Consider the following 13,570-nt stretch of genomic DNA (forward strand, 5'->3'; position numbering starts at 1 on the left):
TTTTTTTTTTTTTTTTGAGATGGAGTTTTGCTCTTGTTGCCCAGGCTGGAGCACAATGGCTCGATCTCAGCTTGCTGCAACCTCTGCCTTCCAGGTTCAAGTGATTCTCCTGCCTTAGCCTCCTGAGTAGCTGGGATTACAGGTGCCCACCACCACAACCAGCTAATTTTTGTATTTTCAGTAGAAACGGGATTTCATCATGTTGGCCAGACTGGTCTCGAATTCCTGACCTCAGATGATCTGCCCGCCTCGGCCTCCCAAAGTGCTGGGATTACAGGCGTGAGCCACCGAGGCCTGCCTAGACAGTCTTAAAAGCCTAACAACACTAAGGAATCTGTTATCTGGAATATTTTTACTAATTGCGAAGCATACCTGTACTTCAAGTTTTTTTCAGTTTTTATTCCTAAGTTTAGAAGAGCCAATTTGTGAGAAAAGACAAAAAGTGAGAATCCACAATTTCTGCCCCTCAGATCCTAAAATCTAAGGCAGAGAGATTAAACATACGCACATGAAGATACTCACATGGAGAGACTAAGAATATCAAGAATAAAAATATACTATCAATTCAACATTACTAATATGGAATACTTAAAATATTTAATTGGTTATAAAAAGAAAAATATTAAATATTAGTACTAGAAAGTAGTCCCAGTTACTCAAGAAGCTGATGTGGGAGGATCACTTGAACCCATGAGTTTGAGGCTGCAGTTAGCTATGATCACACCACCACACCACTGACCTACAGGCTGGGCAACAGAGTGAGACCGTGTCTCAAAAAAAAAAAAAAAAAGAAAAGAAAACAAGTTATTAACATTAGTCTTTGTTTACCAATTACAAATTATCTTGATAAAATTCCCTATGGCTTAACTGTCTTATGTAACTACAGCAAAAGTCCTCAAACAAGTTTTCCAAAACTGACAAGGAATAATGTGGGCAAGTCAATTGGGAAATCATAATCTTAATTAAAATCAAGTTCAACACTTCACTTGGTTTTTTGTTTATTGTTTTTTTTTTTTTTTGAGACAGAATCTCACTCTGTCACCCAGGCTGGAGTGCAGTGGCGTGATCTCAGCTCACTGCAACCTCCACCTCCCAGGTTCAAGCGAGTCTCCTGCCTCAGCCTGGTGAGTAGCTGGGATTACAGGCACGCGCCACCACGCCTGGCTAATTTTTGTATTTTTAGTAGAAACCGGGTTTCACCATGTTGGTCAGGCTGGTCTCCAACTCCTGACCTCATGATCCATCCACCTCAGCCTTCCAATGTGCTAGGATTACAGGTGTGAGCCACTGAACCCAGCTGAACCCTTAGGTCTTTCCTACTAAGTTGTTTAAATGTTTCTGAACAAACAGAGTAAAGAGCATGAAGTAATATTATTAGTGTATCTTACCTGAGCCAAGTCTGCAGGCAATGCTTAACCACCCCAAATTCAATAAAATGCTTAGGATGTGTACATTCGATTGTAAAACATGAAAATAAATAATCATCTCAGGGAAGGACCACAAGCATATCATAAGCAATCTCCTGGTTTAAAAGAAAAAAGGCCAAGAGAGACGAAAAGTAAAGGAAAGAAGGTTGAAAAAGGAAAAAAGCAAGGGCAAAACTTCCCTGCAGATAATTTTCCCTATTTCCTCAGTCTGCCCTTTGTTCTCCATTTTTAAAATCCTCCAACTGAATGGAACAAGTTCCATGTGTTTAGTTCACTCTTTATGGGGATACTTTTTCCTATAAACGTCCTTCTGCAAAAAAAAAAAAATATTCTGATATTTACACGATCAATTATCATTTTATAGAAGCAATAGTTGTTCTTGCTACTCATAAGGACTCCAGAACAGTTTAGCGATAATTCTTTTTAAAGGGGCTTTGTAAATTGTATGAAATAGGCCAAATCCATATACGACTACTATCTTAATCGTAACTGGGGAGGTAGGATTCCGCAGAGCAAAAATCCTTCATCCTAACATGTTAACAGAATGCTCTGCATCCTTAGCACAGGGCCAGTATTCAAACCAAGCGAAAAACTATTTTAAAAACACTCACAAGGGGCGAACCAAGGAAGAGGACAGCGTGTGACTGAGGAGGCAGCAGGGCGACTAACGGGCTCCATGAACCCCGAATGGCTTAAAGGACACAAGACCCGAGGACTTAAGGCAGTTTCCTCCTGCACCCCAAGTTGCGCTTTAGATTCCCAGGATTAAGCGAGCAGTGTATTTCGTACTTTAAAACTCTGCAAGTAGTCTAAGCAAGCCATGAGACAGCCAAGGGAGCCAGGAGGGGCCCGCGGGACGCAGGAGCCTGAGAAAGAAGAGAGCTGGGGAGGGAAAGGCCAGGCGCAGGGCCTGGAACTGGTCATCGCGGGCCAGGCCTGGTCCGGGTTGCCGCGGGAGAGGACGCGGCGCAGCATCTAACTCACCTGCCCATTCTCCGAGCCCCGGGCCGACCCCCGCCTCGTTCCCCACTCCCCAGACCCGGAAGGCCGTGAAGAGTGAGTACGAGATGCGCAGGGCTAGGTAGGCCACGGTGCCCGCGCCCACCCAGTACAGGAAGCCGGCGACAGGGAGGGTGCTCTCCATGGCTTTCCACTAGGCCTCACTACCTTCGTGAATGAAAAAAGCGAATGAATGAATGCAGGAGGAGGCGCCGGCCGTGACGGAGAGGACTACACTGACAGGCGCTGCTCCGACATCACTTTGGGCCTAAACCCCGCCTGCGGCGCCATATCCGTGTCGCTATTGGTGGTCTGTCTTTCCTTCTGCTCTTAGAGCGTTAGTTATTGGCTGACTCTTGTTCCACTGCCCCGCCCACACTCCCCCCTCCCACTCCCCCCCCCACACACACACTGTGTCGCGTTTCCGTTCTAAAGCAGTGGACAGCTCACCTGCCAATCAAGCTTTAGTCCCACCCAATAGCTTCACCACGCTGCTCAGGGTTCCGCCAGCGAGTGCCCTGTCTCACCCCACCGAGGCGCCCCGGTCTCTCATTGGCTGCATCCGTACTCGCGACTGCGGAAGACTGCGCTCGGATTGGCCAGTCAGGTTAGTTTGAGCTCAGGTTTGAAGAGGGAGTAAGATCAGAGAAGCCGCTAGTGAATTGAAAGATTGTAGTAAGAAGTGGGCGTGAGTAGGGCGCGGTGGCTAACACCTGCAATCCCAGCAGTTTGGGAGGCCGAGGCGGGCGGATCTTTTGAGCTTAGGAGTTGGAAACCAGCCTAGCTAACATGGCGAAACCCCGTCCCAACTAAAAATACAAAAATTAGCTGGGCGTGGTGGCGCGCGCCTGTAGTCCCAGCTACTCAGGAGGCTGAGGCAGGAGAATCACTTGAACCCGGGAGGCTGAGGTTGCAGTGAGTCCAGATCGCTGCACTGCACTCCAGCCTGGGCGACAGAGTGAGACTCCATCTCAAAACATACACACACACACACACACACAGAAAGAGAGAGAGAGAGAGAGAGAGGAGAGAGAGAGGGAGAGAGGGCGTGAAGCCACAGTTTTATTTTCACCTATTTATTAAATAAATATATATTTTACATATATATGACATAATAAATATATCATTGTTAAGCATGCTGTCATTGTTCCCATAAACTTTTCCAGATAAAGGCTTTCAGTCTTCTGTGTCTGTGCCTTCCTGGCATAGGTGGCCCTCTAAATACTAGGCCTCGCTCCCAGCTGAGCACCAAACATCACTCAGTTCCCAACGACTTAGAGTTCAAGGCAAATAACCTGAAGAAGTGGAATAACTGTTACACAATGGCATCAGAGCTGTACAGTGAGTGAAAAAGATAGGAACATAGCTTGCTGAACAGTAAGTTTTGAAAGGAGACTGTATGTTTTAATTTATCTTCAAAGGAGGATAGAAAATTTTACTTTCTTTTTTGGTTAGGGGCAGGGAGAATGGTATTTCCAGGGGGCACAGAAGCGTGCAGTCCAGGTAGAGACATGGGAACTACATCAGCAAAGTTCCAGAGGAGAAAGACCACAAGGTAAGTTTTAAAAATTGTGTAAAGCAGCCGGGCGCGGTTGCTCAAGCCTGTAATCCCAGCACTTTGGGAGGCCGAGGCGGGTGGATCACGAGGTCAAGAGATCGAGACCATCCTGGTCAACATGGTGAAACCCCGTCTCTATTAAAAATACAAAACATTAGCTGGGCATGGTGGCGCATGCCTGTAATCCCAGCTACTCAGGAGGTTGAGGCAGGAGAATTGCCTAAGCCCAGGAGGCGGAGGTTGCGTTGAGCCGAGATCGCGCCATTGCACTCCAGACTGGGTAATAAGAGCAAAACTCCGTATCAAAAAAAAAAATTGTGTAAAGCAATAAAGTGTTTCACACTTACTCTCTACCTTGCTCCAAGAGTTGTTTCCTTCTCTGGCATGGCTTTGGGCTCACAAAGTTACCTAAATTTTGTCCCTAGTCAGTAGGGGCTGCTGATTGAAGACTTAAGAGGTTTTTTTTGTAAAGCAGGAACTTAAGGATAATAATTCTAAGGGTAACCATTGAACATATCTTGGAGCTAACTTTATAGTTTGCTAAGATTCAATTTGAGCCTTATTTCTTGCTGCCCAAACCCCCCCTTCTCCATTCTCTTATCAGATTAATTAGGTCTAACCCCAAGGCTGTAAATGTAAACCATCAATTACCCTGCAGAATTCAGCCATGTGAGTTGAGCTGACATCATATTTTATTTTAATTGAATTTGGTACCTTTGGCTGGGGCTGCCTCTTTGGTTCAGCGAAAGGCCCACCACTCTTCTCCCTCAGCTTCTCCCTCTTCCCCACATCTTTGCGTATGGTATAGCCATGTCTCCAAATTTATATATCCCAGCTCATCCTTGCTCACCAACAAAGCTCCCTCTAGATGTTCAGTCCCATTCTCCTTAGAATAGGGTGGAAGGGGGAGAAGACAGTTATTATAAACTAAATACATTTTTTTGCTGCATGTATCTGTCTGTCTGTGGCCCCCACTAGAATCTATGATTATAGGGGACACTATGCTGTGAATCCATAGGACCTAAACAGTGCCTGGGACGTAGAGGACCCCAAAATATATCTGAGAAATAAATAGAAGTGAAGATTCATTCATTTAACAAATACTATTGTGCTCTAATTATATGCCAATCACTGAGCTAGGTACTAGATATAAAACAGTGAGCAAATGGGCAATTCTCAGTCCTAACCCTACTCTACCATTCATCAGGGAGTGGCCACTGTTTTTCTCACAGTGTCCTTTGCTGGCTTCTCCTACTGGCCTCTAAATTACACAATGCCCTCAGGCTCAGACCCCAGCTCTCTTTACTTCTCTAATATATGATTTTATCCAGTCTCTTGGTTTTAAATATCAACTGTAAGCTGATTACTTCCAAATGTCTTTGTCCAGGCTCAACTTCTGCTTAGAGGTCCAGACTATATATCCACCTGCCTGTTCACATCTCTACTCAGATATAAAATAAGCATTTCAAACTTAACATGTTCAGAATAGAACTCTATGCTTAATACATGCACACACACACACACACACACACATACGCATCTTCTTCTTTTCTTTCCTATTTCTGATAATGATACCACTATTTACCCACTTTCTAAGGCCCAAGACCTAGGGATGAAACTTGATTCTTTTTTTTCCCTCTTGTCACTCAGGCTGGAGTGCAATGGTACAATCTCAGCTCACTGCAACCTCTGCCTCCAGAGTTCAAGTGATTCTCCTTCCTCAGCCTCTCAATTAGCTGGAATTACAGATGCCCACCACTATGGCCTGGCTAATTTTTGTATTTTTATTAGAGACAGCGTTTCACCATGTTGGCCAGGCTGGTCTCAAACTTCTGACCTCAAGTTATCGGTCCACCTCAGCCTCCCAAAGTGCTGGGATTATAGGCATGAGCCACCATGCCCTGCCTGAACCGTGATTCTTTTCTTCCATTACATTCCATATCCAATTCTTTAGCAGGTCTTGTTCACTCCCGTACCAAAATACATCTTGACATACCACTACCAGCCTAATTCAAATTGCAAGTATTTTTAGCCTGGAACATGGCAATAGCCTCCTGACTGGTATCCCTAAAGCCTGTCCTGGGGTTTGTTGACCATATAACAACTAGACTGTTTATTTTTTTTAAGTAAATTAGATATCATTTATTCTACTCAAATCCCTTCAAGAACTTTATATCACATTAAGAACAAAATCATCCAAGTTGAGTTTGTCTGCCCTAACCTCCCCAGCAACCACCCTCTCCTGTGCTCACTTAATTCCAGCCACACTAACTTCTTGCAGTTCCTCAAAGAAGTCAAGTTCATTCTGGTCTCAGAGTCGTTCTATTACACTTCCCCTTCCCTCTGCCTGAAACGTCTTAGCATCTTTCCAAGGTGTACTCCTTTATATTATTTAGGCTTTTGCTCATATGTCATCCTTCTTCGAACGGTTTGCGCTGACCGACCTTCATAACTGTCCCAAACAGCTTTCTCCTCTGCTCTAGCAATCCTTATCTTTTTACCCTACTTTGTTTTCCTTACAGAATGTAATGCTTTCAAACCGTCTGATCACTTAGCTCTTTGTCCATCTACCTAATAGAATGAATATAAGTTCATGAGTACAGTGAACTTTCCGTGTTCACCACCGTATCTTCAGCTAAGACGTGCACCCAAGCGTACTTGACACTTGGGGTACAATAAATACCTGTTGAGTGAGTGATGAATGAATAAATAAAAATAGACTGTCTAGTGGTAGAGACAGACATTCAGCAAACTTCCAACTAATTATATGATAAAAATTTTAATACGTACAAAGAAGAAAATACACTAGGACATAAGGAAAGAGATTAACAAGAGGACCTAATTTAGGTGGGAGAGAAGAAACAGCCTTGAAACGCCTTTCTAAGGAACCCATAATTGAACTGGGATCTCAGAATATGCAGAAATTGAGTGGAGGTGGAGCAGAGGAGAAAGCAACAAACACCCAATGGAGGTTTTGATGTGGTTTTCAAGAATATACATCTGTGCCTCTTGCAACTAACACAGCATATGGCATAAAATTAAATAGGCAATAATTACTTGTTGGTGTAGGACTATTTAAAATAAATACATGTACCTTGGAAATGGAATCTCCATTGTTGTTAGAACTGGTTATTTTAACGAAAAGGAATGTTAAATGCTGAAACTGTCTCATTTGGTATCCTTTCCTCTTCTAAAATGTCTAGGCACTACCCACGTTAATAGGAATAATTGTTCTTTTAAATGTACACATTTATTCTGATCATCTCAGCCTCTTTTTAGGAATTAGGAATACTAACTGTTTTGTCTACTAAGAGAAAAAAATAGTGACTTCCACAAAATGAAGCAGTACATTCCAGAGAGCCCTTTGGAGTTCAGGTGGTCCCACACTTTTGGAATTCAACAATCTCTTGTCTCTGAATAAACTTTAAGAACTCTAATGCATACAGGACCCTATAATGATGACCCACTCCTATTCAGCAGTATTCTGTGGTGAAATTTAACATGAAATGAAGGGTTAATAGAGCCATACTAACCAAATATGTGAAAGTTATAATACCTCTCCAAAAAGGAAGCACTATGATAAAACTCTGGCCTTCAGTGTCAGGTAAATCTGAGACCATATCCTAATTCTGCCTCTTATTAGCTGTATGATCTCGTATAGATTTAATATAACTGCACATTCAAATTTACGTCTGTAAAATGAGAACAATACTGCTTAAGCATTTAGCAGGGATTGACAGATTTATGTTGAATGAGGTAGGTATTACTGTTATTCCCATTTTACAAATAAGGAAGCAGAGGCTTAGAGCAAGTAAGTGGCAGAATTGGAATTTGAACCAAAAAGGTGTGACTATGAAATCATCTCTCCAGAACTAACTCAGAGAAAGCAGCATCTAAAAAGTGGCTAAGGGTGGGGCACGGTGTCTCATGCCTATAATCCCAGCACTTTGGGTGGATCCTTTGAGCTCAAGAGTTGGAGACCAGCGTGGGCAACATAGTGAAACCCCGTCTCTACAAAAAACACAAAAAAATTAGCTGGGCATGATGGTGCACGCCTGTAGTCCCAGCTACTTGGGAGGCTAGGCAGAATACTTGCTTGAGCCTGGGAGGTGAAGGATGCAGTAAGCTGAGATTGTGTCACTAGACTCCAGCCTGGGTGACAGAGTGAGACCCTGTCTCGAAAGAAAGAAAGAGAGAAAGAGAAAGAGAGAGAGACAGAAAATGAACGGGAGAGAAAAAGACTAAAGGAGAGTAAAAGAGTCTCTAGAAATATTTTGTTGTTACACAAATAAAATACTTGGACACAATCACATTAGATTTCAGCTTCATTTATTAACAAATTTAAAGTTTAGAATGGTATTTAATATGGAAAAATATGAAGCAACAATATTGTATCATATTAGTATACAGATATTCCCATTTAGTTGAAAATTCATTCCTAATATTTCTGTAAATTGAGTTTCAGATCAGAGTTTCCTGATGAAATCAGGAGTAGTTCAATATAATGAAAGAACATTTCATAATTAGGGAATTTCATAGAAGCAGGGAATTATTAAGCACACCATCTTGTTTAATCCTTTGAGACACAGCTGAATCCTTCATTTGGCTGTATAATAAAACCTTTTAACAGTTCTATGTTCTCTTTCATCTTCATTTAAACATTGTTCAAAATGTTGAACTTCAACCTGCCTTTAAATTCAGTTGTCTAATCCTGGGTTAAAAAGAAAATTGTTATGATGAACAAACCAATTTAAAAGAAACTAAGTTTTTAGCATTAGAAATTGGGAGATTTCAGGCCGGGTGCGGTGGCTCAAGCCTGTAATCCCAGCACTTTGGGAGGCCGAGGCGGGTGGATCACGAGGTCAAGAGATCGAGACCATCCTGGTCAACATGGTGAAACCCCGTCTCTACTAAAAAAAAATACAAAAAATTAGCTGGGCATGGTGGTGCGTGCCTGTAATCCCAGCTACTCAGGAGGCTGAGGCAGAAGAATTGCCTGAACCCAGGAGGCGGAGGTTGCGGTGAGCCGAGATCGTGCCATTGCACTCCAGCCTGGGTAACATGAGTGAAACTCTGTCTCAAAAAAAAAAAAAAAGAAATTGGGAGATTTCCCAAATGTTAATATTTAGTTTATTTAACAAGCAATATTACCGTGAGAAAGGAAGATTAACATTTATTGTCTGGGCGAGGTGGCTCACGCCTGTAATCCCAGCACTTTGGAAGGCCAAGGCAGGCGGATCACCTGAAGTCAAGAGTTGATGATCTGACTGGCTAACATGGTGAAACCCCGCCTCTACTAAAAATACCAAAATGAGCCAAATGCGGTGGCAGGTGCCTGTAATCCCAGCTGCTCCAGAGGCTGAGGCAGGAGAATCCCTTGAACCCAGGAGGCAGAAGTTGCAGTGAGCCAAGTTTGCACTACAGCACTCTAGCTTGGGCGACAGAGCGAAACTCTGTCTCAAAAACAAACAAAGAACATTTATTATGCTTTAATATTGCATTATCAACTTCAAAGTCAGTTCACATACGTTACCCCATTCAAACATCACAATAACACCTCCATTTTTTCAACAAGGAAATTAACTCTTTAAGTTAAACTTCTTGGGGAAGGAACACTTTACTGTAGCAGGCCTGTTTCTAGAACCAAGATGTCTGCACTAAAAATGCAGGGCTCTTTCTACTCTGCCACCTATTTTATAACAGACCTAGACTCACATTCATAGTCTTCTGTAAACCTGTTTCTCAAATAAAACTGAAATCAATATTTTGACACAAGTGATTAGAAGATGTAGTTTTAAAATTTTACTTATTTTTTAGTTTCAAAAGCACACAGAATTATATGAAACAAAAAAAGCATCCCCCCCCATTTTCTATTCCCACTAACAGTTGGCAATTTGTACTGTATTCTTCCATTTCTTTTTCTTTTCATTTCCATTTCTAAGTATGAAGCTATATAATATACACAACATATACATATATACTTTTTTAGAAGTAAAAGCTGTGATCATACAAAAATGATTCAACAACTTTCTTTCTCCACTCAATAATATATGGTTAAAAATACCATAGTGAGATCGGATGTGGTGGCTCACGCCTGTAATCCCAGCACTTTGGGAGGCCGAGGTGGGTGGATCACCTGAAGTCGGGAGTTCAAGACCAGCCTGACCAACATGGAGAAACCCTGTCTCAACTAAAAATACAAAATTAGCCGGGCTTGGTGACACATGCCTGTATTCCCAGCTACTTGGGAGGCTGAGGCAGGAGAATTGCTAGAACCCTGGAGGCGGAGGTTGTGGTGAGCTGAGATTGCACCATTACATTCCAACTGTCTCAACTAAAAATACAAAATTAGCCAGGCTCGGTGACACATGCCTGTAATCCCAGCTACTTGGGATGCTGAGGCAGGAGAATTGCTAGAACCCGGGAGACGGAGGTTGTGGTGAGCTGAGATTGCACCATTGCATTCCAACCTGGGCAACAAGAGCAAAACTCCATCTGAAAAAAAAAAAAAAAAAAACAAAAAACAACACACACACACACACAAAGTGAAATCTTGACATATGCAATATTGCACATTAACTGGTTTTCTTTATTGCATCAGCAGATCTAATAATCATTCCATCAATCTTAGAATACTTTTGCTTAAAGCAAGGAATTAGTGCCATGGTAAATAAACCAGTTTAAAACCACATGAAAGGGGCCAGGCACAGTGGCTCATGCCTGTAATCCCAGCACTCTGGGAGGCTGAAGTGGGCAGATCGCCTGAGGTCAGGAGTTCGTGACCAGCCTGGCCAACATGGCAAAACCCTGTCTCTACGAAAAAACAGAAATTAGCTGGGCGTGGTGGCACGCACTTGTAATCCCAGCTACTCGGGAGGCTGAGGCTGGAGAATTGCTTGAACCTGGGAGGCAGAGGTTGCAGTGAGCCAAGACTGCGCCACTGTACTCCAGCCTGGATGAGACAGCGAGACTCCATGTCAAAAATAAAAAAATAAAACCATGTGAAAGTAAACCATAATATCTTACCTATATTGTATTTCCAGCCAAAAATAACGTAACTGTAGGACAGTTATGCAGGCAAACTTAAGGCAAACAATATAGTGGAGGAGGTTTTCTTTACCTGAATCCTTACTTTAGCAATGGGTTCAAGGATTTGTTATCTTTACCCTATTTTTATTCTAAAAATTCTAGCTACTTTAGTTTCTATTACTTTTACCTAGTTCTTTCCTTTATTCCCCTTATCTTTTTAAAAAATTTGTATAAAGACAGAATTTTGCTGTGATACCCAGGCTGGAGTGCAGTGGTATGATCATATCTCAATGCAGCCTTCAACTCCTAGACTCAAACAATCCTCCTGCCTCAGCCTCCCAGGTAGCTAGGACTGCATGCACACAGCACCACACCCAGCTAATATTTTCTGTAGACACAAGGCCTTGCTATGTTGCCCAGGCTGGACTCCAACTCCTAGGCTCAAGCAATCTCCTGTCTTGACCTCCCAAAGTTCTGGGATTACAGGCATGAGCTACTGTACCAGACTCCCTTGCTTTCTTGTTAGATATATTTGATGCATACGAAGAGTAGATGAAATACATGTTTGTTATATAAAGCATAAAATAATGATGCTTTAAACTCACACCTAACTCAAGAACCAAAAACGACAAAAACCCATCCTAGCCCATCCTCCAGAGGTCAGCACAGCCCTAAATATGTATATCATTCTACTACATTTAAATATATATACTTATATCACAAATATATGTGAAATAATAACATGTTGTTTCATTTTGCTTATTTTTGAGCTCTATTTAAAAAGCATGATACGGTGGATGCTAGGGAAGGCGATCCAGGTCTTGTCTCCAGGGTCAAGACCTTCATCCCCACATTTGCTGACAACGCCGGTCTATGTCCCCCTATGGGACTTGTTCTAGGCTAAAGGCAGCTGCTTTGTTCCTCCCCAGTGGCAGACTACATCTAATGACTGGGTGATGCAGGAGTACAAAAGCCTGGACCACCTACCTCAATTATGAACATCTCTGAAAAGCCTTCCCAGCTTCAGAGCTCCCAGTGGAATTTCCTGAAGCGTCCATGATACTGCAGTGCAGCTCAACATCTCTTTCAGCTTACTCTAGCTTCCTCCACTCCCTTACGGATGTTGTTCCCCAGAGTACTCCATTGCAAATCCCCTGCAAGCAAATCTCAATCTCAGAGTCTTTCCTGGGAAACATGACTGTTGTGGGTTGCAGTGTATCTCTCTAAAAGACATGTTGAAGTCCTAACCCCACAATCTGTGGCCTTGGCCTTATTTGGAAATAAGGCCTTTGCAGATGTAATCAAGTTAAGATGAGGTCATAATGGATTAGGATGGGCCCTAAATCCAATGTCTGTTTCCTTATAAAAAGAGAGAGATTTAGAGAAGCACAAAGAGACAGAGGGAGAGACAATGGAAGCAGAGATTTTACTACTACAGCTTCCAGCCAAGGAATGTTCAAAATGGCCAAAAAACACCAGAAGCTAGGAAGAGGCAAGGAAGGACTCTTCCTGAGAGCCCGAGAGCCTGCACAGAGGGCACAGCCCTTCCCAACACCTTGATTTTGGAGTTCTATCCTCCAGAACTGTGAGAGAATAAATTGCAACTCTTTTTTTTGGAGGGGGGTGGTGGTGGACAGAGGCTCACTGCAATCTCCACCTCCCAGGTTCAAGCAATTCTCCTGCCTCAGCCTCCAAAGTAGCTGGGACTACAGGCATGTGCCACCACACCCAGCTAATTTTTGTATTTTTAGTAGAGACGGGGTTTTGCCATGATGGTCAGGCTGGTCTCGAACTTCTGACCTCAAGTGATTCGCCCACCTCAGCCTCCCAAAGTGCTGGGATTACAGATATAAGCCACCTCGCCCCGCCAATAAATTGCTATTCTTTAAAGCCACCTACTTTGTAGTGATTGGTTGTAGCAACCCTAACGAAAGTCACAGGTAGACCTAAGACACACACTTGTGTAGTCTTCTGGAACTTGCTTTTTTTTTTTTAACTCAGCAGCATGTTTCTGAGAATTATTCTTCCTGTTGACCTAGCTGTGGTTCTCTATTCATTTTCTCCAGTAACAGTGGCAATATCTCATCAGAGATATATTAACAATATACACAGCCAGTTGTGGTGGTTCATGCCTGTAATTCTAACACTTTGGGAGGCCAAGGCATGGAATTGCTTGAACCCAGGAGTTTGAGATCAGCCTGAGCAACAAAGCTAGACCTCACCTCTACAAAAAAACTTCTTTTTAATTAGCTGGACATGATGGCACACACGGGTAGTCCCAGCTACTCAGGAGGCTTGAGTGGGAGGATCATCTGAGCCAGGAGTTTGATGCTGCAGTGAGCTATAATCACGTCACTGCACTCCAGCCTGGGTGACAGAACAAGACCCTGTCTCGAAAATATATAATAATGATAATAGTAAAAATACATTATTGAAAAACCTTTAATTCTGTTCTTTCTAAAATGATTATGCATCTGTTTTGCGATACACTCTCTTACAGTATTTATGTTCCTTTATTTTATTTCAAATGTTTGAGAAAAGTTTCTATATAAATTTT

The 13,570-nt window shown here is 42.6% G+C and overlaps 1 protein-coding gene and 1 long non-coding RNA gene across 5 annotated transcripts in view; both read right to left on the minus strand.

Moving 5' to 3' along the window:
• HSD17B12 (hydroxysteroid 17-beta dehydrogenase 12) overlaps positions 1-2,817 on the minus strand; it is a 164,056-nt gene extending 161,239 nt beyond the window's left edge. The window contains exons 1-2 of one of the 4 annotated variants that reach the window (XM_032283547.1): positions 1,499-1,956; positions 1,389-1,422 (exon numbers count right to left, since the gene is read on the minus strand). In XM_032283547.1, coding sequence (XP_032139438.1) covers positions 1,389-1,422; positions 1,499-1,507 — 43 coding nt within the window. In that variant the 5' untranslated portion in view covers positions 1,508-1,956. Of the gene's footprint in view, positions 1-1,388; positions 1,958-2,038; positions 2,354-2,411 lie in introns of those variants that run through there. The other 3 variants (XM_032283544.1, XM_032283546.1, XM_032283545.1) reach the window with 3 other exon arrangements.
• Positions 2,818-10,439: 7,622 nt separating this feature from the next.
• LOC116555098 overlaps positions 10,440-13,570 on the minus strand; it is a 4,725-nt gene continuing 1,594 nt past the window's right edge. The window contains exons 2-3 of the long non-coding RNA XR_004270368.1: positions 12,001-12,167; positions 10,440-10,479 (exon numbers count right to left, since the gene is read on the minus strand). This is a non-coding gene — a long non-coding RNA (uncharacterized LOC116555098). The remainder of the gene's footprint in view (positions 10,480-12,000; positions 12,168-13,570) is intronic.

Source organism: Sapajus apella, unplaced genomic scaffold (genome assembly GCF_009761245.1).
Source record: "Sapajus apella isolate SASKATOON/1434 unplaced genomic scaffold, GSC_monkey_1.0 scaffold14, whole genome shotgun sequence".
NCBI classification, from domain to species: domain Eukaryota; kingdom Metazoa; phylum Chordata; class Mammalia; order Primates; family Cebidae; genus Sapajus; species Sapajus apella.